The 20,877-nt window shown below is 35.8% G+C and overlaps 1 protein-coding gene and 1 long non-coding RNA gene across 6 annotated transcripts in view; one reads left to right on the top strand and one right to left on the bottom strand.

The window, feature by feature from the left end:
• Window positions 1-485: 485 nt before the first annotated feature.
• On the top strand, window positions 486-8,141 carry LOC120325064. Its single transcript, XR_005566875.1, has 2 exons — window positions 486-1,908; window positions 6,565-8,141. It is a non-coding gene; the product is annotated as an uncharacterized LOC120325064 (long non-coding RNA).
• Window positions 8,142-8,243: 102 nt separating this feature from the next.
• The window catches only part of SCEL (sciellin), a 47,857-nt gene continuing 35,223 nt past the window's right edge, over window positions 8,244-20,877 (bottom strand). For 4 of the 5 annotated variants that reach the window (XM_027721140.2, XM_027721141.2, XM_039390355.1 and 1 more), the window contains 7 exons: window positions 20,256-20,312; window positions 19,175-19,234; window positions 17,587-17,676; window positions 14,649-14,723; window positions 13,279-13,387; window positions 10,873-10,975; window positions 8,244-9,888 (listed from right to left, as the gene is read on the bottom strand). In XM_027721140.2, the coding sequence (XP_027576941.1) occupies window positions 9,872-9,888; window positions 10,873-10,975; window positions 13,279-13,387; window positions 14,649-14,723; window positions 17,587-17,676; window positions 19,175-19,234; window positions 20,256-20,312 (511 nt within the window). In that variant the 3' untranslated portion in view covers window positions 8,244-9,871. The remainder of the gene's footprint in view (window positions 9,889-10,872; window positions 10,976-13,278; window positions 13,388-14,648; window positions 14,724-17,586; window positions 17,677-19,174; window positions 19,235-20,255; window positions 20,313-20,877) is intronic. The other variant, XM_027721143.2, reaches the window with a different exon arrangement.

Here is a 20,877-nt window from a genome sequence, read left to right on the forward strand (position 1 = left end):
GTCTTTGTATTGAAATGTCTTCCTTTAACACAGTCCAGATTCGTAGGTGGACTTGTAACATGCAAATCTTTGCAAAAGAGGTGAGTAACATTCACTCACGGTAGTGTTTTTACATTGTCCTTCATTGTCCAGCATTGTAAGAAACCATTGCTTGTGTCCCTTTCTTCCACCTAGGAGGTGAGCCGAGATTCAGTGTTGCCCAAGACTGCTCAGCCATCACACAACCCTCATTGAGTTCATTTCCTCTAGCCATATGAAGAGGAGACATAACCTAAATAACCATCTTGAAGTTTCCTAAAGCACTGATACAAAATTGGGAACAAATCTCAAGGAAGCCAGGGGAGATTTAGATTAGATATCATGAAATATGTCTTCACCAAAAGGGTTGTCAAGCACTGGAAGAGGCTGCCCACGGAAGTGGTTGAGTCACCATCCTGGAAGTATTGAAAAGATGTGTAGATGTGGCACTTAGGGACACGGTTTAGTGGGGACTTGGCAGTGCTAGGTTAACAGATTTGATGATCTTAGAGGTCTTTTCTAAATGATTCTGTGATTCTAAGTACGTAAGTTGCTTGCCTACCCACTAATAATAGCTATTAGTCACTACTCAGTTCTTGAGTATCAGCTGTATGCAGAGCAGTAGCCTTATCAGCCACTGTTGCCCTCCCCATGCTTTTTTGCTGGCTCAGATTTCTTGTGCAAATAGAAACAGACATTATTTTTCTGTTCAGGGCATAAGTCAACTTTGAAATCATCCAGCCTGTCACACTTCTCTCTCTTTTGTTTATAATCTGGAAACTTTCTTCTGCATATGCACAGGGCAACAGCACTGTTGTTTGTTAGTCTTTCAAGCACTCTTGCAGTGCAAGTAATACCTCCAGTCTTATAAGAAGGACTGGAAAGGAAGATAGAGCACAGCACAAAGCGTTGACTTCCAGATGATGTAACTTTCATAAGTACAGCTCCCACTGTACTACTTTGCCACCAGATAGCACTTAATCTAAAACTTTTGTTGGTATCTCCTCTGTCCCTTTGGAAGAAGAAATGGAAAAATGTTGAGAGTAAAAATCATCTGGCTCTAATTCTACCGTGTGTCATTAGAGTGAGTAATAAAATCCAGTTTTCACTGCTACAGGTAGCTGTAATATTTATTTCCAGAGGTAAAAGAGTTGAGTTTCTATATGTTTAGCTCTAGACAAAATGGGCTAAGGTTGTTATCACTATTAATGGTACTAGCCTTAATTCTTAGAAGTGCATTGTTCATCCAGTAAGATTGCAAAGTGATTTAAAAGATGAATTAGGAGCATATGTAATATGGAGTTTATTGACATCAGTAACATACAACGAAAAAAAAGCCAAGAAGAAGTTTACAATAAGAGTAGTGCTGGATGATGCAATGAGGTGAGAAGGTTCAGTTAGATATTATAAAATAAATTTGCACTGAAAGAGTGGTTAATCACTGCAGTAAGTTGCCCAGGGAGGTGGAGTCACCATCTCTGGTTGTGTTCAAGAGACGTCTTGAAGATGTGTCACTTGGGTTTATGGTTTAGGAGTGATTGTGGTGGTACTGGGCTAATGGTTAGACTAGATGATCTTGAAGGTCTCTTCCAACTTTGATGATTCTGTGGAATACTCAAAAGACATTCAGAATGGAGGAATCACTTTTTTTCTTTGAACTAAGCAGGTCATTTAGTGAACCAGCAAAAAAAATGGGAAATGGATATCTAATGTTTTCCGTTGTCAGTACAGGAATATGACAGTATGGTCTGGATATTGCATAATTTAAAAAATCTTGAGGTAGACATCAGTTTGGAGATGCACCAGGAGACACATTTGAAGACACACTAGAGCATGTGACATCATGACATAGGATCTGAAGAGTCACCATGGAAATGGTTTACCTCAGTTGTGAGTACAAGTAGTTGCAAATTTTCAAATGCCATCTACTGTTTGTGCCACCTGTGCAAATGCTCCATGCAGACACTTGTTTCAGAACTGAGTTCCCAAAGAGAGAAAGCTTAGGACTGAGCATAGTGTCTTAGCATGGGTACAAAAGCTGTTCCAGGCAGTTCAGATGAATTGAGCATAGGCAGGAACAGTGTTATTACATCTGGTCCCCAAGAAAATGGGACAGAAGATTGATTGGCTCTTTCTTTACTGGACTGCTGTAAGCCTGGTTTCCATCCAGCAGTATGGGTAGAAAGCAGCTTAAACTTGTGTGTGCTTCAACTACCGTGCTCACGGCCAGTGTGAGAAACCCCCTTTTTTCCAGGCATTACCTGGACAGGTGGATCTAGTAAAGGATAGAAATGCATTTAACCGTGTTGTATTTGTTGCTCTATTTTAAGTACACTAACATATAATTCCACTAATACTGTAGCTTCACAAAGAGATGTTGGCAGGTGAAATGTATGTTGATGAACAACACACTGTCTCATGGTGTTCATGCTGGTCTGCTTGTCTTCTGCAAAGATGATTTGAACACCTTAGTCATTAAAATATTTAACCTAATTTTGGGGGTTTTCAAACACAAATTATTCTTCTCCCAATATTTGCATTACTAATATATTGTCAATGAGCTCCATTCAGTATCCCAGCAGTAGCTGATGAGTTTGATCAACCCAGAACTTCATCAGCACTTTACAAAGCACATTGAAGACTTGATGGTTCCATTCATTTTTTTAAGGCTTTGATAAAATCTGTCTAACACCAAACCCAAACATGATGATGTGCCCATGAAATCTGTTATTCCTGGACCAGAGAAATTATATGCCTTAAATCTTCTACAGGATGCTACTTACACAGTGTCCTATAGTAAGAATTTCTGAATCAGTATAGTTACTAATAGGCTGCCAATGCAGAGAACAAAGAAGCAGGAAGTCCACAAATCCCATCTGCTCTTTTCTGATAATAAGCCTGTTGCTTTATACTGCAGTAGCTGCAGGCTGGACCTGCCTTTCAGGCAAGCCAGTAAAGAATTAATTGCAGTAATCCAGTCTGGGTTATACAAAGGATGTGTAACAATAAGGTGAGAGGATGGACAGTAAACTCCAAGTCTGGTGAGATTATTTTAAAGTGCAGTTTCAGTCTGAAAAATCACTGTGAAAGTAGTTTTATAAAAAGAGAGCCACTACCATGCCAGCAAAAGTCATCTAATCGAGTATTCTGCTTCTAGCAAAGGCTGATAGTAGCTTTGTAAAGAAAACATCTCAGAAACAAGAAGAATATTGAGGTATTTTCTTCATCTTTCAGAAGCTGTCAAATCAGGACATCTGGATCATTTATTTTCGATAGCCACTGATGTGTAATAACATTCCATTTGCTGAGTCCCATTTTTAAACCATTTAAAAATTAGGGCTCTACAACACCCTGTGGCAATTAAAGCTGCAATTTAATAATGTTATAAAAACTGCTTCTTGTTATCTATTTAAAATCTGCTGCCTAGTAATTTAATTGGGTGCCCCTTATTCTGGCTTTCTGAGAAAGACAGAATGATTAATCATTCCCTATTCAGCTTCTCTTTGTCATTCATGACTATATAAAACTCAGTTACTTTTCTTCCCAGCTGACAAGCCCTAATTTATACAGCCTTGCCCCCACAGAAGTCAGGCTGAACCTCCCATTGTTTCCTGTCTCCATAATGAAAACTGAATTTTCTAACCCATTGTTTTCTTTCTATTCTTACTTCATGTTTTCTTATGTCATGATAGTTTAGGGAAAGACTGTGAAAAAATTCTTGTAAATCCAGGTGTACCCAGTTAAAGAAATTGGCTTAACAGAAAGCATATTGGCTTTTTCAGAAACACTCATACATTCATGAGCATGCTTGATTTAAAAAATCAGTGTGGACACTCCTCCAATATATCATACATATCCAGATGCCTCTGTATGCTGTTATTTATTATAATTTGTAGAAAATTGGCTTGATAAAAAATTGGAATAACTGAAATGTAGTTCACCAGACCAGTTTTCATGTATTTTTCAAGTCTGATGTCCCAGCTGATGCTTCCAATTTGTTGGGCACCAAGCCTGCTTTGAATGGTAGGGTAAATGGTTGTGAGAAGTTCAACGATGTCCCATTTGGGCTTCATAGAGTTTTTGCATAGATACTACCTAGACCTAGCAATTTGTTATTGTTAAATTTATACATTTCCTTTGAAGTATTTGAGCAATTAAACATTTTCTTGGAGTTACAGCATGGATTTTTCATACTCAATGTCTCTTGCAAACATTTTGACTTCCTAGCTGTTGCTAATTTCATGGTAATTGACTTTCTCTTTTTTATACTGTTTCCTTTTCTGAACTACCATGATTCCTTATGGCTTTTTCCTTATTTAATTAATATTAAATTGAAGTACATTGTAGTCACTATTAGAATGGATTTACTATAGAATCAAATCCAAAATTGCATCATTATGGTGAGCCCCAATTGCTCCAGAAAATCAGCGTTTGTGGTATCAAAAGGTACTGTCTGTGCATTAAGTTTAGGGTCTGCTAGTTTGTAAATCCATCCAGACAGAATTATACATGACAGCTCTAATTCAATTGATTGTTATTTTAACTAATCAGTTCTGTATCAAATCACTCTGAGTTTCAAATGCTTTAGACCGTCCCCTTCCCTTGCCTCACTTCTCCTCCTCTCCTCTTCCCTCCCCTCCTTTTTAAACAGTCCTGGTGATCTCTGCATTAAAACCTAGAAATCAGAATTCTCAAAGCATGTGCCCTCCTCTGACTGGGTATCCGGGATGTCTCTCGCTAGAGTGAAAGAGGCAGAAAAAATACTGCTCGTTCCCAGCTTTCCTTCTTCAGCTTTCCACCGATGTCATTCATGTAAAAATTGGTGTGCTTGTTCCCGTAGAGAGTTTTGCTATGAGAAAACTGCTGTTTTGCTACAAAAGGCTTTACTGTTACTTTTATGCATGTTACTTTGGTAAATGGATAAAATCAATGTTCAGTTTTAAAAACAGATAAAAACAGTGTTCAAATACATTATCAGTCATATACTTCCCAAATATTGTTTAAATATTTGTCTCTTTGAAATTAGAATGCTACAAATACAGTTAACTGGATTCTCATTCTTAATTCCAAGATTTGAATTACATACAGAGATAATATAATTCAAAGTTCCATGGGTAAAAATTCCCTCAAGGAACCAGAAAATATGAAGACAGACCAATGTTTTCTGGAATATTCGTCTTACAGCCAAGTTTGACTATTAATTTCAATGGCACCATTATTTACAGCAACACTAGTACTTTTAAAATTCCTTATTTGGCTTATTTTCATAATACTTTCACCTTTTTCTGAATGTTTTCTCACTTTTCTGCTTCTTTTAGTATTTGAACATGTGGAAAAATATCTTTAATGCTAGAAAAAGTTTGCCTTTTCATTCCAGAAATTATGATGTCTTTTTTTTTTCCTGAGTAGGTAGTTTGAAAATGTTGGCTGCCTATTATTTTGACTGCAATAGCTGTCTAAGTTCCCTAAACAGATGTCTGATGATTGCACAGCAATGCCAAGACTCAGACAAGTGCTTTTGGCATGATTACATTCAGATATTGATTTTAACAGGACAAAACCAGTCATTTTTAAGTCTTGGCACAGGCTACGAGACTGTAGTTGTCAGTTTATAACTGACACAGTTATAAAAATCCCACAAAAGGTAGTACATTTTTAAACAGCTTGCTTGGAAAGGGAGGTGAAATCTAAATTTTTCTTGGGTCACTTACACAGGTGCAGCAGTACCACCCAGAGGCCACTGCTGTGCTGGGCACTGCTCAAGCAGAAGATAGTTGCTGTCCAAAAGAGCTCAGAGACTGGAAAGACGAAGATACTAAGGCTTAAAAGAGCTCATCATATGAAAACACTTCTAGTACTCTTGTATTAAACCTCCCAGAATTCCACTCCCTCACCATCCTACTCCAGCCAAATCTGATTGACAGCTCCTCTAATGTTGCTAGAAAGGGACATGGCATTAACAGAAATAAACAGAAATTTATTCACACTGCTTTTAATTATTAGTTAGACCACTAGGATGAGATGGTGAGATTCCAGGATTTGGTCTTTGCTCCCAGGACTATATGTTTTCTATTCAGCAGTCATGCATGAGGTATTAAGAGGCATATAGTGAATGTGCAGGCATTGTGGCTATCCTGTGGAACATGGGCCATAAGGATCCACCCTGCACAGGTGAGGGTGCAAAAACATTATGGAAGCATCTTGTTTATTCCTCTCAAGGGCCTATTCCACTGTGTTATGCACTTTGGTTAGGTACATTGAGGGAGAAATTGAACTTGGCACTCCCGCTTTCTGGGCCAAGTTCATCTGTTCAGATGGAGAACACCATCTCCATGGTTTTAAAAGCTGGTAGTTACCAAGATTTTTGAGGAGGTCTGATTTTAGCAGTGTGCCAAACACATTTTGAAAATATCTACAGGTTCTTCTCCCTGAAATGCAAGAAATGTTTGTAATTCCTAGTTTTACTGATGCCAGACCAGGCAAAGCAGAAAACAGGGGAGGAGGCCTTTGAAGTCATCAGTTCAACTCAGTTCTTTTTCTATTTAGCAGCTAAACGAAGCTGTTTGGTCAACAATTTCAGACTTTGGCACATGAAACCAACCTAAGTATTAAATCTCTTTATCGAATGAAGGATATTTCTGCTGTTACACTGCTGTGAAGAAAAATGAGGTGTTTTGGTGCAGCAGAAGGAAGAAAAGGATGCTACATTTCTCCCTGGTAGTCTGACATCAACTAGACTGGAAGCTAAAACCACGTCCTGGTGTAACAGAGTAGTTACAATGAACAATATGCAAGTATGAATAGAAAGCAAAACCAAGGAAGAAAGCAGATACTTTTCACTGTAAACAACAGGATTTGTACAAACAATGGGATTATGTTAAACTATCAAGGAAGGCAAGCAGAGTAGCAGAGTTCTGACCTGGTATGTTCCGAGTAAATAAACTGAACACATTAAGCTATCCCAACACTACATTCATCCCTATACGAAAGAGAAAGGAATAGAGGTGACCCACTGAATAAATGCAAGGCCCCTTTGATGTTGTCTAGTTTTTACAAGCCTAGCTAAGGAGGCTCTATGAAGTAATGGAAAGCATGTTTTGTCAAACTCACAGGAATTTTTATTTCAAGAGGAGGAGGATGAGAGGACAATGTTACAGACATTTGTCACCCTGTGTCGAGCACTGCTACGTAGAGATGCACAGGCTGAGCGTTCTGTAAGAACCTACACAGGATACAACAGAATATATCAACACAGCAAAACTGTTCTTATGACATTCCTTGTTCCTGTAAATATCAGTAGCTTCGAAACGGTCTACACACTTAAATGCATCAATATGCATTATATGCATTATTTCATTCCTTTCCTCTTATTGTGTGATTCCCCCACTGTAGAGCTATGCCCCCAACTTTGTAAAATAATGTATCCATTACACACTGAAAAAATGAGCCTGATGAATCACAAAACTCCACATAATTTAGTACATCATCTCTCAATACAGCTTTTCAGTCTAATCTGAGGCATTATTGAAGATAACACGTTCATTAAAACAGCTGCCAGCAAACTGTTCATGGATTGTTTCATGGAAGCACTAGTCAAAGGGAAATGAAACACCACATGCTAATGATATGCAAAAAGGACAAAAAACATTTAAGTTTTGATACATTGATATTGAGATGTTAATATGATTTTTCTTAATGAGTAATGCTATGCCAGCTTTTATATGGTAAATCACAAACCTGGTGTTTCTTTTCAGGAAACTTATACAACATATAATAAAAAATAAAAAAAAAAAAAAAAAAAAAAAAACACATGGCAAAATTGCCAGGGCTGTTCAGCACGGATGACTAAATGAGAACAGAATTATTATTTATTGTTTCTTATTGCTACTTCTCTGTGAGTAAGCATTTAAGTAGCAGATATTTTGATCCAGAGCTTGCTCCTGGTCTCTAGTGGAGTGAACTAAAATCTCTCATCCCCTCAAACACTAGGAAGTCCTAGATTCAATTGTGCTGGCTCAAATGAACGTGTAACATCTTCCATTGTAACCAGGCTTTAGCAATAACTGCTGGTCTCTGAACAGGACCAAATGTGTGACATTAAAATTCTGCCACTACTTTTCTCACCCTCTTGTGCAAGTCTCATTTTTTCCTGGCGAAGCACAGAGTAACAATAAGTATAGTTTAACTAGGATATGTCATCGGCGAGAGACACACACCAGAAAAAATATATATATAATTACAGATTTATTAGAGCTACTGCCATTAATTCATAAGAAATTTTCATAAAATTAACAAAACAAAATATCTACTGTTTCATGGCTCCTTTGTATGTCAGTCTGAAGATCCTTTAAGCCAGACAAGACAGATTACGTCGTTATTCAGCTGCAGGCCCAATGGTTTAAATTACACAGGCATCCATCCACGCCTCCTGTCTCCACTATGAAATGTGCAGTCAAGGTGAGAGAGCTTGACTGGGACAGCCATTCACTAGTCTAATGCTTATCTATGGCTTTGACATTTCACACGCTTCTAAGCTCTTGCTCAGGTCCAGCAGCCTCCAAACACTCTAACTCTGTCATGGCCATATCCAAGAAGTCCTTTTAAACTGAGGCGTAAGGAAGAAAAAACTGTTCTGGATAATCATAATCTAAAATGTCTCATGTCAAAGACTAGTAGTCAACCCCTTGTATGTCCAGTAAACTACTCAACTATTGAATATTTTAGGCAACATATTATAACAAAGCATGAATTCCTCTTTCAGTTTCTATACTTTATACACATACACTGTCCAAAAGGAAAAAAAATGCTTTCGCTGTAGTCTTGAAGCAGTTTATCTGACCTAATGTAGATGTGTAGAATTCTGAACTGTTCATTCCAGATTCCTTTGCAAACCATGGCAAATAAGACATACATTCAAAGCATGGTTAACACCACAGTAAAATAGACATTTGCAATCTGACCGATTGAATTGCTTCCTAAAAAAGTCTGCTCCTCTGTGTGAGACAGAATAGATCAAGTAACTCAGAAATAGATGTCTACATTGTATATAAACTTAGGCAAGAGGAATCCATCCAAAGTGTTTAGGTAGTTTAATAAAGTAGGAAAGATAAATACAACAACATAATATCGTGCAAAGTATGTATTTCATTATTTCATGGCAACTATTAAGTGTGCACCTCTTAAAAAATGGTAATACAATAGTAACAGAATTATAAACATGGAGTGGGATAATTCTACTTAAAACCCTCTAACTATATTTGCCTAGAATCCTTCTGCAGTAATAGAGATGCATTTTCCAAAGATGATTTGTTCTGTCTCAAAATTACCATTTAGGTTACTTGGAAAGAACCTTCCTCTGGAGATTGATGTCTCTCCTCAAAGGTACAGCATGAACCCCCTTCCCTCTGTATGAAAACACTAGTTTAAACCAAATAGTTGACCTCCAAATGGCTAATTTTTGATGAGATGAATCCTATTCATGCTATATTAAGCCAACAGATCTTTATATTGGAGGAGATGTGTTTTACACAAAAGAGAATACAGCCCCTTCATAATAAGTGTGTAGGTATGTTCTGACATTCAGAAAATTTCAATAAATTATCATTAGCAGTTTCACAGATCTGATGAAAATACTGAACAATGTCTCGTTTTGCTTCCTGCAATGTATGTATGAAAGGGCATCTAAATTCCCAATAAATTAATTCCTTTGATAACTATGCAGTAGGACTTCATTTAGGAAATTTTTTCCTAGCAATACAAATGAATAATTTTACACAGTGCTTTGAATTAACAGGCCAATAGACTTAATTAAACAATAGTGGAACTTCTTTATCATGAGTTCTGTATGTCAGAATTAGTAGATCCATTTTTCTGCAAGAGAGAAAATATTGGTCAGAAATGCCAAGCAAAGAAGTATACTCTAATTTTTTTTTTCTTTTTTAGAATATCTACTGAAGTCTGACTGTCCTATCTTGTAATTTGATTAATAAGGACATGTCAATTTATAATGCTTAATATACAGAATCCTGGTATGTCTTTTTACCGTTTTGTAACTACTACAACGTCTTATTAATTTTCTAATCTGATTAATTGCAAAATTCTTCCTGTCAAATTTTGCAATGGCATAACACAAAGTATTCTAATCAAACAAATTTTTAATGTAATTTTAGTTAACATGATCTTATCTTGGAATTATGTGGTTGATAACCAGCTTATCAGAGCATTTCTTCTCCATTTCCATTTGTCTTAAGATGGTACAGAGGTACTAGGTACTGATTTATATGAAATAATAATTGCTGTGAAGACACAAGATTTAAAATTTGCAGCTTCTAGAAAAATTAATAAAATGTTCATTTGTCCCTGCCTTGTACATTTGTTTACTCACTATGCTCCTCACAAAGGTAAGAATGATAATCACAGTATAATATTTTCATTATGACTTAATAGATTTTGTATCTTCTTTCTAGTGGTCACAATTGTTCCACTAGGTGAAAATACCTCTGGACCCTGGCTTAGTCATTTCAGTAGAGCAACCTGATTCTCAGATGACCTTGCAATTTATTCTTCTCACTTCCAGGGCAAGAGGCTATTGTCTCACTCTAGGTGTCTTCATTGACTGCATAGGTAGGACTCTACGGGTTACAATGAGACCTTAAGAAATCTCCCTCACAGATACAGAATAATCGTATCTAGACTCTCGGGTTGGATATCATCCTAAGCTTACTGAATTAGATGCTTTGAAAAATTTTAAGTATGCAGAAATGAGAAAAGCAACAGCTGTGTTGTACATTCAAGTTGTTTGAATGAAGTTCTCAGAATTGTTTTCCTTATGTTCAGTGCCGTCTTGTACATTACCTTTAACTTTGGAATAGCAGGGCTCACAATGCACAGTTTGTCTGTAAATCCAAATGCTGTCTCCTGCTTTTAGATCTTCCAGGGGTCTCTTGCATACTTCACACTTCAACACACAATTCAAAGAAAGAAGAAAACTTGAAATGAAACCCTTCTCTAATACTCATTCCCTGTATGCTGTACTGTAGGAACCAGGCAACCCCAGACCAGAATAGGGGTTATTAGTACTGCAATATCATCAAATCTGAACTCTGAAAGAGTAGCTTTAATGAACAGGAAGTTAAACATCTGAATATCTCACCTTTAAATGTCTAAAAATCAGTGTCTCAATTGGTTCCGTAGGTACTCATTATACTTAACAACCCCATACTTCCCTGAGACATTTCGAAAGGGTACTTTGTCTTAGCTTAGAGGTTTATCCTAAAATAAGATGAATCACTATTTTGAGATCCTTTTCTTTCTTCACCAACTAAAGGAAGCATGATAACACCTAATCATGCAACTCAGAGTAGATCTTAAAGAAAATAAACCTGCTTATTTCAAAATATTTTAAGACACTTATCTTAACACTTAACTATGTCTCCATTTGCAGAATCTGGACACTGCTTTCACAAATGTCTAAAAAAAGCTAATTTTTGAGATAGGGAAGCATTGTCCACATTTCACATATGAAAATACACAGATACACACGGAAGCTTACTTCCCAAGATCACAAGGAAAGCTGACAGTGGATCAAGGAGCATGGTAATTTGCTATATAAACTAGAACCTCAATACCCAGATAATTTTATCTATTTATTTATTTATTTATTTTAATCTAATAAAATAATAGTAAATTCTGGTTTCTTTGGATATTTTATGCTCTGATAAGTGAAAATCAGCATTAGCATTAAGGTGTTATTAAAACAATCTGCTTCTTCACTTTTTTATGTTTCTTTGTTTAAATCACCAAAAGGATGGGCATGTCTTCATGATCTTTTGATCACCAAGATTGGCTAGAATTTTTATACAGAGAAAACTCCCTATAATTTGGATTATTTACTCACAACTTTTGGTATATACCTTTACAAGGAAATGAAGATATTATACTGCTGTCAGCTACATGCAAATCTCTAATGGATACAGGGTATTTGTAAGGAGCTGAATGAATATTAATGATGAAAAATTGCACTGTTTAGCTAAATACATAACTACAAGCATGAGCCACAGACCTACATCAGTTGTTTAATTTTTTTGCCAATGCTTTCATAAGTGTGTAGTTACACAAAAATTAAGATGAATTTTGCTGGCCAGAAAGGTCCCAAATGGAGAATAGGTAGCAAAATAATATAATTTTTTTTAAAAGCATAAATATTTAACAGATAATTCAGCCTATATGAATTTATTAATACTCTTAACTGCATGAAAAGCCCATTACTCTCCATGTGGGTTGATCCATCTAAAAAGAATGGAAGCAAACCAGAGCTTATATTTACCTGCAGTAATAGTATTACATAGTGGTTTCCCGGGAAGAAATTGCATTTCTGGTGCTCAAAGAGCTCAGAAAGTCAATATGAGACAAAAAACACATGTAGCTTCATACATGTTAAGAGCAACCTTACTGCTGTATTCTGCTTTGTGTTAATTTTCATGCAGTAAATAGGTAAAAGAACTGCTGTCAGAAGCAGAAGTCAAACCTATGCAGGACTGGGCAGAAAAATGAGCTATGCTAATGCAGTGATTTTGCAGAGTATTGTTTGTGAGAACAGCAAACTCTGTGTGTAGATGCAAGCAGAAATAAGACAAATGAGGCAGAAAGAAAACAGACCATAGGACTGAGCACTGCCAGGCATACCCTGAGAAAAGTATAAGAGCAAATTTTTGGCTGAGGCTTGTGTTTTGGAATGGCAAGCAGAAATAAATTTCCTCTGCTTTCATTTTTAATGTAGATGGGGAAAAATACCTAGTTTTTAATAATTAAGACTGTTTTAGATGTCACTTAATCAAGAACATCTACCAAACTTCATAAAAAGAGAAATTGAACAAAATTTTATAATATGAAGAAAGTGTAAGTTGAAGATAATTCACTGTATCAGACTGGAAGGGTGTATAAGTGAAGGCTTCTAAATGTGTCGGACATTCAGGATACATTCAGTTGCATCCTTTATCCTCCTTGTGGTTGTGAGAGAGGAGAGGCAGGGAGAAGGAGAGTAGAGGAAGGAGGGAGAGAAATGGAAAGAAAGAAGAAGGGACTGTGTAGAGCAGAGAGAGAAACAGATAGTATTTCCTACATTAATTTCCTCGGGTTGGAAGCCTTCCTGTTCTTCAAGGTGGAGAAGGCCTAAGGCTTAAATAGTCTTATTATATGTGTAGTATAATGCAGGTATTACATTCAAATCATATTTCTTAGTACCAGGTGAAATCTTCTTACCTTGAAGCAAGTTGAATGACAGCAAATTTGCAAGGCATCTAAGATCATTTTGGCATCTATGCCCAAGGGCTTCCTGCAGTATGTACATATATCTTTTCCAATTATACTCCTGTGTATATAATATAACATCAGCTGTCAGAAAAAGAGCTGCCATTGAAATCTCAAGCAGAAAAAAATCTCAGCATGCAAGCTTAGTAGGCTGCGTGGGAAAGACATTTGTATACTGTACAACGGCCATAAATGGAAAAATGTCGTGTGTATTCCCTCCATTCTAGTTGACAAGTGTAATATACATGCTCCTGTGATGGATAAATTGCTGAATGTAATTGTCAAATAGCAAAAATACCTTCATAGAAAGAATGGTCTTCTCTGGTGAACTGAATTAAGCTGCTGAATGTCTGGGAGCATGTATACTAAATAGGGATGGAGTGGAGGACAAGAATTTTAACATTTTAATCACAAAAATAAATTGGTAGTTGTATTGAAACTGCCATAATTTGATCAATCTGGTATAGAATTCGCTGTGTTGCTGAAATGCCTGAAAACTTTTTTGATTTTCTGTATGTCAGACAGAATTTATACCTTCATGGCAGTTATAGTGAGCATGCATATAGAACAGTCTACCTGGTATTTATGACAATAGTACTTTAAAAAATTTTCTCAGCTCTTGTTGCATTCTTACATGACATCAGTCTGTATCTAGATATAATTGTTGTTGGTTTTGCATTACAAAATCAACTGGCCTTGCTCCTTTCTACTCGATGACAAACCATCGTACTAATATTTAATCATTCCCAGAGTTTCTTATTGCTATGTTGGAAAGGATACAAGTCTTTCTGATTTGGTAATTCCAAGTAATGGGACTGTTTAAATTATCCTTTAACTTTTTTTTCCTCATGAGGTAAGATATTACTAATGGAGCAAATATGCTTCTTATGTTTGGGAATATCTTAATTGTTGTGAAAACATAGTTTTTAACAGCGTTGTCATGTGAACTGATTCCTCTACATCTGGTCATAAAGTTGGTAATTACAGAAACCACTCTCACAAAGGAAGGACATTTTGTAGAGTAAGCAGCTGCCTGAGATAGAAACTACAGACTCACAAAGCCAACCCTATCACTTAAAGCATTGGCTATTGTTTCTATAGATATTTTAAAATGTCAGCTGTGACAAGCTTGACATAATATTAGGCTGCTGAGCTGTGGTAATGATTTGATGGCAAGATCCCACTGAAAGAGAATTCTGTATGAAAAGCTGTCTGACAAGCCTAATGGTGACTTCCACTGCTCTCTTTTGTCTGAACACTTGAATGCTTATGCAAATGTCTGTGTCCTTTGGTACTCTATGATGTTATTAAAGTGTACGTACCGGTCAGAAGTGGAGTAAACAGTTTTAATAGTATTTCCAGTTATATTTTCTTCATAGGCACCATATGATGATTTGCTGTGAAGCAGAGAGTGCATAGCAATTACTAAACAGTACTTTATATTTTTAAAGGTTTCACTACACTAATGATAATATGCGAATTAAACTAAAGTAACATGCTTGTGAAAAAAAAACCATCATAGTTGGTGATGAGTTCTTTTTCTGTACCTTCACAACCATAAAGAATAATAATATCAAATAAAAAAACCCTAAATTAGAAATATAGTGTCATTAGACTGTGTTTTATTGTTGAATGATTCTTCAGCATTTCAAAATTAAATCCACACAAGCCCATTGAGCAAAATTATATGATGTTATTGGGTTTGCCTGTGCTGATATCCCAGCCTGAATGATACATGTCAGGAAATGGTGACAGACTGCATTTTTTTCCTTTTCCTCTGCTTCTTTCACTTGTCCTCAAAGAGCTTTCAAACAACCAAACAAAATTACAACGTGGTCCTAGAATTAGAGTGAGGGTCATTATAATACAGGCTGTTCAATGTGTGATTTGTGTTCACTACAATAACTGTATTGTTCCTCATATCGGAGTAAAAGGAAGTAAAAAGGAATATACTGAACTGTCAGGGAAGTTTAATCTTCCTTTTTTAACAGTCCCATTTCTAAGTTGCTTAACTGTCAGTTTTTATTGTATGGAACGGATGAACATATATATGTTCATCATACAGCTGAAGAAGTCATCTTGCCCTACATATTTTGAACATTTCTGAACTGACTTAATTATCCTATTCTCCAGAAATTATTAAGGCATGTGGTAATTATTACATATTCCATTTCACTCTTGAATAATATTCAGCAATGTTAGGAACAACTGTTTATAATCATGTGTGTCTGCAGAACATCTTTTTTTACAGGCTTTGCCTGAAATAGACTGATAATGTGTGTGAAAGGTGTTATGAAGCCCAGATACTCTTTTCTGCATAGCTGCATTTTTTAATGTAAATATTTCTTATTTGATTTCTATGCAACACCAGAACTGTATTAAAATTACAATTACTGACAAGCTTAAATGATAAATGTTTTATGTATGTTTCATAGAACATAGCAATGTTGAAAAACACAAAAATGTATATAACCACAAGTTAGGAAAAAAATATAACTGTACTACTGTATAGAAAAAATAATGAAGCTACAGCAAAAATATTTCCAAAGAATCAGTTTCTAACCTTGTCAACTGAAAGTGTGAGGAAACTCGGAACCTTTTTAAATAAATTCATAGTCTGAGGGGTTGACAAGACACTAAGTGAAAACTGAGTCACAGTGTAGCCTGAGAGCTGTGTATCTGATCATATACCTTCTTTCAGTTCATATAACTCACTCCTTTGCTTGCTATGGTGTGACTTGTTTACACAGCAAACTACTCAGCAATAAATACTCTGTAGAATCTATTGCATAAAACCTGAAATAACCTACAAAGACCATTCATTTAATAAGATTTCATTAATTAAATTAGGATTAGAGGTTCAGGTAGAGGGTATAAATTTTGTCAAGTGTAAGAGAACATTGCATATTGCAGCACATTCTTTGCCCTGCCACTCTTGTATTGTTGTCTCTATTTTAACTTTCAAAAATAATCAGAATATTACAAATCAGAATCTGTATGTGTGCAGAATGCTGGAAAATGCTAATTGAATTTTCTGTTGAATATTCATTTTTAGTCTTAAATTGTATGCTGTTTTGCTTTGCCTTTATTCTCAGCCAATTTATGGGTTTGTCCTTTGAGGCCATGCAGAAGTTTCAGAATACATAAATTTCAACTGTACTCCAACCTCCTAGAGCAAATGGAAGAAAATGAGAGATTAGAGATCCTGTGCCCATTCATACCCATACCAAGGCTCAGGTGTGCATAAGGTTAAGGATGGGAACATTGGCCGTAGTTCCCATAAAGTACTAGACTATGACTGCTACTTTCCCCGTCAGTAAGGCTCAATAGAAGATCACTCCTTTCCCTGCCAAGTCATCAGCCTTGACTCGGGGAGTTCAAAACTACTATACAGCAATACAACACCTTACATATAGCGTTATGTCTTTAAACAATCCCACCCACATTAATATTTAGTTATTGGGTACTGAGTGGTTTGGTACTGAGGAGAGGTTTCTTCCTAATCCAAAAATGTCTCTCCTTCAGGAATTAGATATTACATTTTTGTCATATTTCTTGAAAATACATTTTAACCATGAAGAACAAGATATAATTTCCTTTGTTTCAATCATTTCCTGTTACCAACACACCTGGTGTATAGCTAGTTCTCTTAAATATCTCTACATCATATTTTTCACACAGATTTGCAATGTGTGTGCTTGCAGAAGCAGAATCCAGCTAGAGCAAGAGTATTGCAAGATAAATGGTTTTTAAAAGAGCTTGTTCCTGGTCAAAAAGTCAGGATGTCACGGTTTCAGTGATTGGGTTGGTGATACATGGGTTCAAATTCGTCCCATTTAGGAACTTAATAAGGCACCTGAGTGGGGAGTGTAATGTTTTCCTTACACCCTCACAAAGAAGTAAGTTTGTAAGAAATAAGAGCACTGTGTATCTAACACACAGGAAATGCCTTTCCTCCGTTGATTATATATGAATTCTGGCTTAGCTGCTCTCCTCAATTTCATGTTTCAGCCACATGTCTAGAGCTACAACGGGGTTATGTTTTGTGCTCTCCACTCTGTGCACCAGAGCTATGATTTGTGAGCTTCTATGCCTGGGATCCTGGAAGAAGATTTGGAAGAGGGCTGGCATGATTCCAAAGACCAATGTGAGATTTCTAAGCATCCCTGAAATTTGATGCATAAAAATGTTTTTTTTCTTAATTTTTTGCAAGAAATGTCACTTTAGATGCTATGATGCTCAATTGATTGTCCACAGTACCTGGTCTTCCTTTCATTGTCGCTAGAGTAGTTTGTTTCTGGGAGATTATTTGGAGCCCTTGGAGGATTCTCATATGCTTTCTCAGTTATCCTAAAAAAAAAAAAAGAAGAAACCGTACAACAAGAAAAGAAAGACTTTTTAGAAATCATTTTCATCTACACAGCTTTTAATGTACACTTAGAGCCATAAATGCAGAGGCTTGGGCTTGAAAAATAGGTTAAAAAAATTTTGTTTATCTTACTGTTGTTAAACTGTTGCTGGTGAAAAATAATGCAATCACTGACCTATAATTTTAAGTCCTCCAGTTTATGCTGATATATTCAGATTTATTCATATCAGAAACTTCATCTAACTATTGAACTCTAGTTTCCTAGAAGTGCTCGCTGAGATTTTCAACTGCGCAATAATGTCTCAGTGGTTGATAGCGCTGTACTTTTTCTTTTCAGTATTTTATGATGTATTCTTAGGCTTACTGCATTTCGGTCCCAAATTTTCTTTCTTTTGTATATACTACAGTTATGTTTTTCTTAGAAATGACCAGCTAAACAGATACATAGACTCATTTCGAAAAGCAGGATTATTATTCAAGCAAAAGAAACCTTGCCTCTGCAGTTTTCCCTGCCACAGACATGACAGTCAAACAAACATAAAAATAAACCTTGTCATACAAATTATAGGATTTAAGGAATAAGTGTTATAATGTTTTTGAAGATTTTACAAAGCAGCCCAGATAAATGCTACTGTTGTTTGATTCTGGCAAAGGTTCTGAAGCAACTTGATGATTACAAGCCTTAACTCTGGATGTTTGGGCTGCAGCTTGATTTGTTTCAGTGAGCTTGCCAAGGACCAAAGCTCTGCAAATGACCCTCACTTAGTGCTGTCATGTTTTATATGCATAGCATGTGGCATGAAGCAGCACCCTCTGTTGTGACTCCTAACCGGGCATGCCCCCTTTCAGAACTAAAAGAGAAACTCATTCACCACAGGTACTCAGTATATGCTTCTCTAGTCAGACTGTCAAGTGAAACTGCTAGGACAAAAATATTTTCTACTGAAAAATAGAAAAACTGCCTATGTATACAGATAGCTAATTCTTCCTCTTCATTTAGATATACAACTAAATGGAAGACTCAAAAAGATACCATCAGAATGGTAGCTAAAAACATATTACTAACTTCACTTTAATTGACCAAAATAGGTCCTAGCTTCTGCAAATAAAGAAACCTAGTAGCAGTGAAACCTTGTACTAGGAATGCATTTACTTATATTTGTTTGAGATTCTAGCAGCTGAGTTCACAAAACAGCCAGATAAGCACAAAAATGCTTATGAGGATCTTGTCACCAGTCATTTTCATTCCTTACAAGAGATTATATGTTTGAGTTGTTACTTATTACCAAAATACATGCAGTTTTATTGTTACATTTTGTTAATCAGTCACATTTTAGAAATAATACAGATATCTTACTTATGTTGGGCAAATTTTGGTTTCTTGTATTAGGAGTTCAAATTTCTAGTACCACACTAAACAGCCAGAACTGTTGATATTAGCTCTTCAAATTTTAGAGAAAACTACCAATTAAGTCTCACCGCTTTTTACTTTGGTCATCAGCAGACTTTACTTCAGTGTTATCACCAAGGTCCTCATCTCTGAAAGTGAGAGAGACCTCAGAATTAATAGAAGTATTTTATTTAATCTAAACATATTAAACAGGCTGAATTATTTATGTTGAAGAAGAAAAGAATTGTGTGCATTTTGCAGAGAATATTCCTTACTACAGTTAGTAGTTATCTGTTCAGGCTTCAATATTTTTCAGTTTCTTTCTAGTGTGACACCACAAAAGAATAACAAACAACTCAAAATCAGCAAGTTCGTTACAGTTTTGTAGGATAATTCAGGCTGGAATTCAGGGACCTCAGGGGCTCTCTAGTCCAACCTTCTGCTTAAAGCAGGGGTGGCTCTGAAGTCAAACCAAGTTGCTCAAGTCTTTGTCAATTAGGTCTTGAAAACCTCCAAGGAGAGAGATGGCATAACCTCTCCAGGCTACCTGCTCCGCTGCTGGACAGTCCTCCATATATCCAGTCAGAATCTCTCTTGTTTCAGTTTATGACCACTATGTGACATTGTGTTCCCATGCTACAGGTGAAGCATCTACATCTGCCTACATCTGCTAAACTGATTGTGGCTCTATCATTTTAACTTGATAACAGAATTTCATTTGGTACAGGCATCAATACCATGAGCTATGGAAATGGCTTTCAAAGTATGTTATTTGCTTTATTATTATATGCAGACCAAATTCCTCTTACGACTGGTGTTATCTAGGATTGTATACAATCTCTAGATCTATATGGCATCACATTTATACTAGTAGCTGATCAATCACTTACTGTGACAAAGCAATGTCATATAATAAATTTCATATATTAACATATGTTATGTATATAATAATATAATTTTACATTAATATTGTATATTAATTGCCCTGTAATTAAACAAAAATGTTACCCATTGACAAACTGTTTCAGATTAAAAAAATGTCACCCAGGTTCCCATTTGAACACAAATTAAAATGTAATGATTTTTACAGAACAGAACCTATTAATACTAATATCCAATCAACCATCAATATTTTATGAGTATGTAAGAGAAAGATTATGACAAGCTCGCCTCTTATTTTTCTGATCAGCAGTATTTATTTCAGTAACATCCTGAAGGTGTTTTTGTCTGAAACAACAAACAAATACAACTGTTAAAATATTCCCCCTATCTAGGAAGGAATAAAGTGTCATAAAAGAAAGAAATATATTTGTGCACACATTTTAAAGGAAAAAAGTAAATTGTTAGCTACGTTTGTGTTCAAAATTTGCAAACACTTATGTTCTTGAACATAATAAGAAAATATGTTTACAATTTTCCCCTAGCAAGGTAAAGTTCTGTATAATTAAATAAAAATATTATCTATTATATCCAAGAAAATAAAAATACTTTAATCAGATCAATGCCAGAGTTTAAGACTGGTTTTTGCCAGTGAAGATAGTGAAGGAGAAACATGAACTTTCACAGAATTTAGAATTAATTTGCAGGCTCCAAATAGCTTAATATGTGTTTGCATCAATAATTTTCAAGAATAATTTTTTATTTAAAATAAGAAACTTCTCCTTCTTAAGACAACATGTAGAAATATGGCCAAATTTCCACATACTTTGCTTCTGGAATGATGAGAAATTCCCTCTGTTTATCATCATGGTGAACAATTAAAGCATTGTCTGTATTTATACTGAAAATGTAA

Source organism: Pipra filicauda, unplaced genomic scaffold (genome assembly GCF_003945595.2).
Source record: "Pipra filicauda isolate LSUMZ 115617 unplaced genomic scaffold, ASM394559v2 scaffold810_size77393_pilon, whole genome shotgun sequence".
In the NCBI taxonomy this organism is placed as follows: Eukaryota; Metazoa; Chordata; class Aves; order Passeriformes; family Pipridae; genus Pipra; species Pipra filicauda.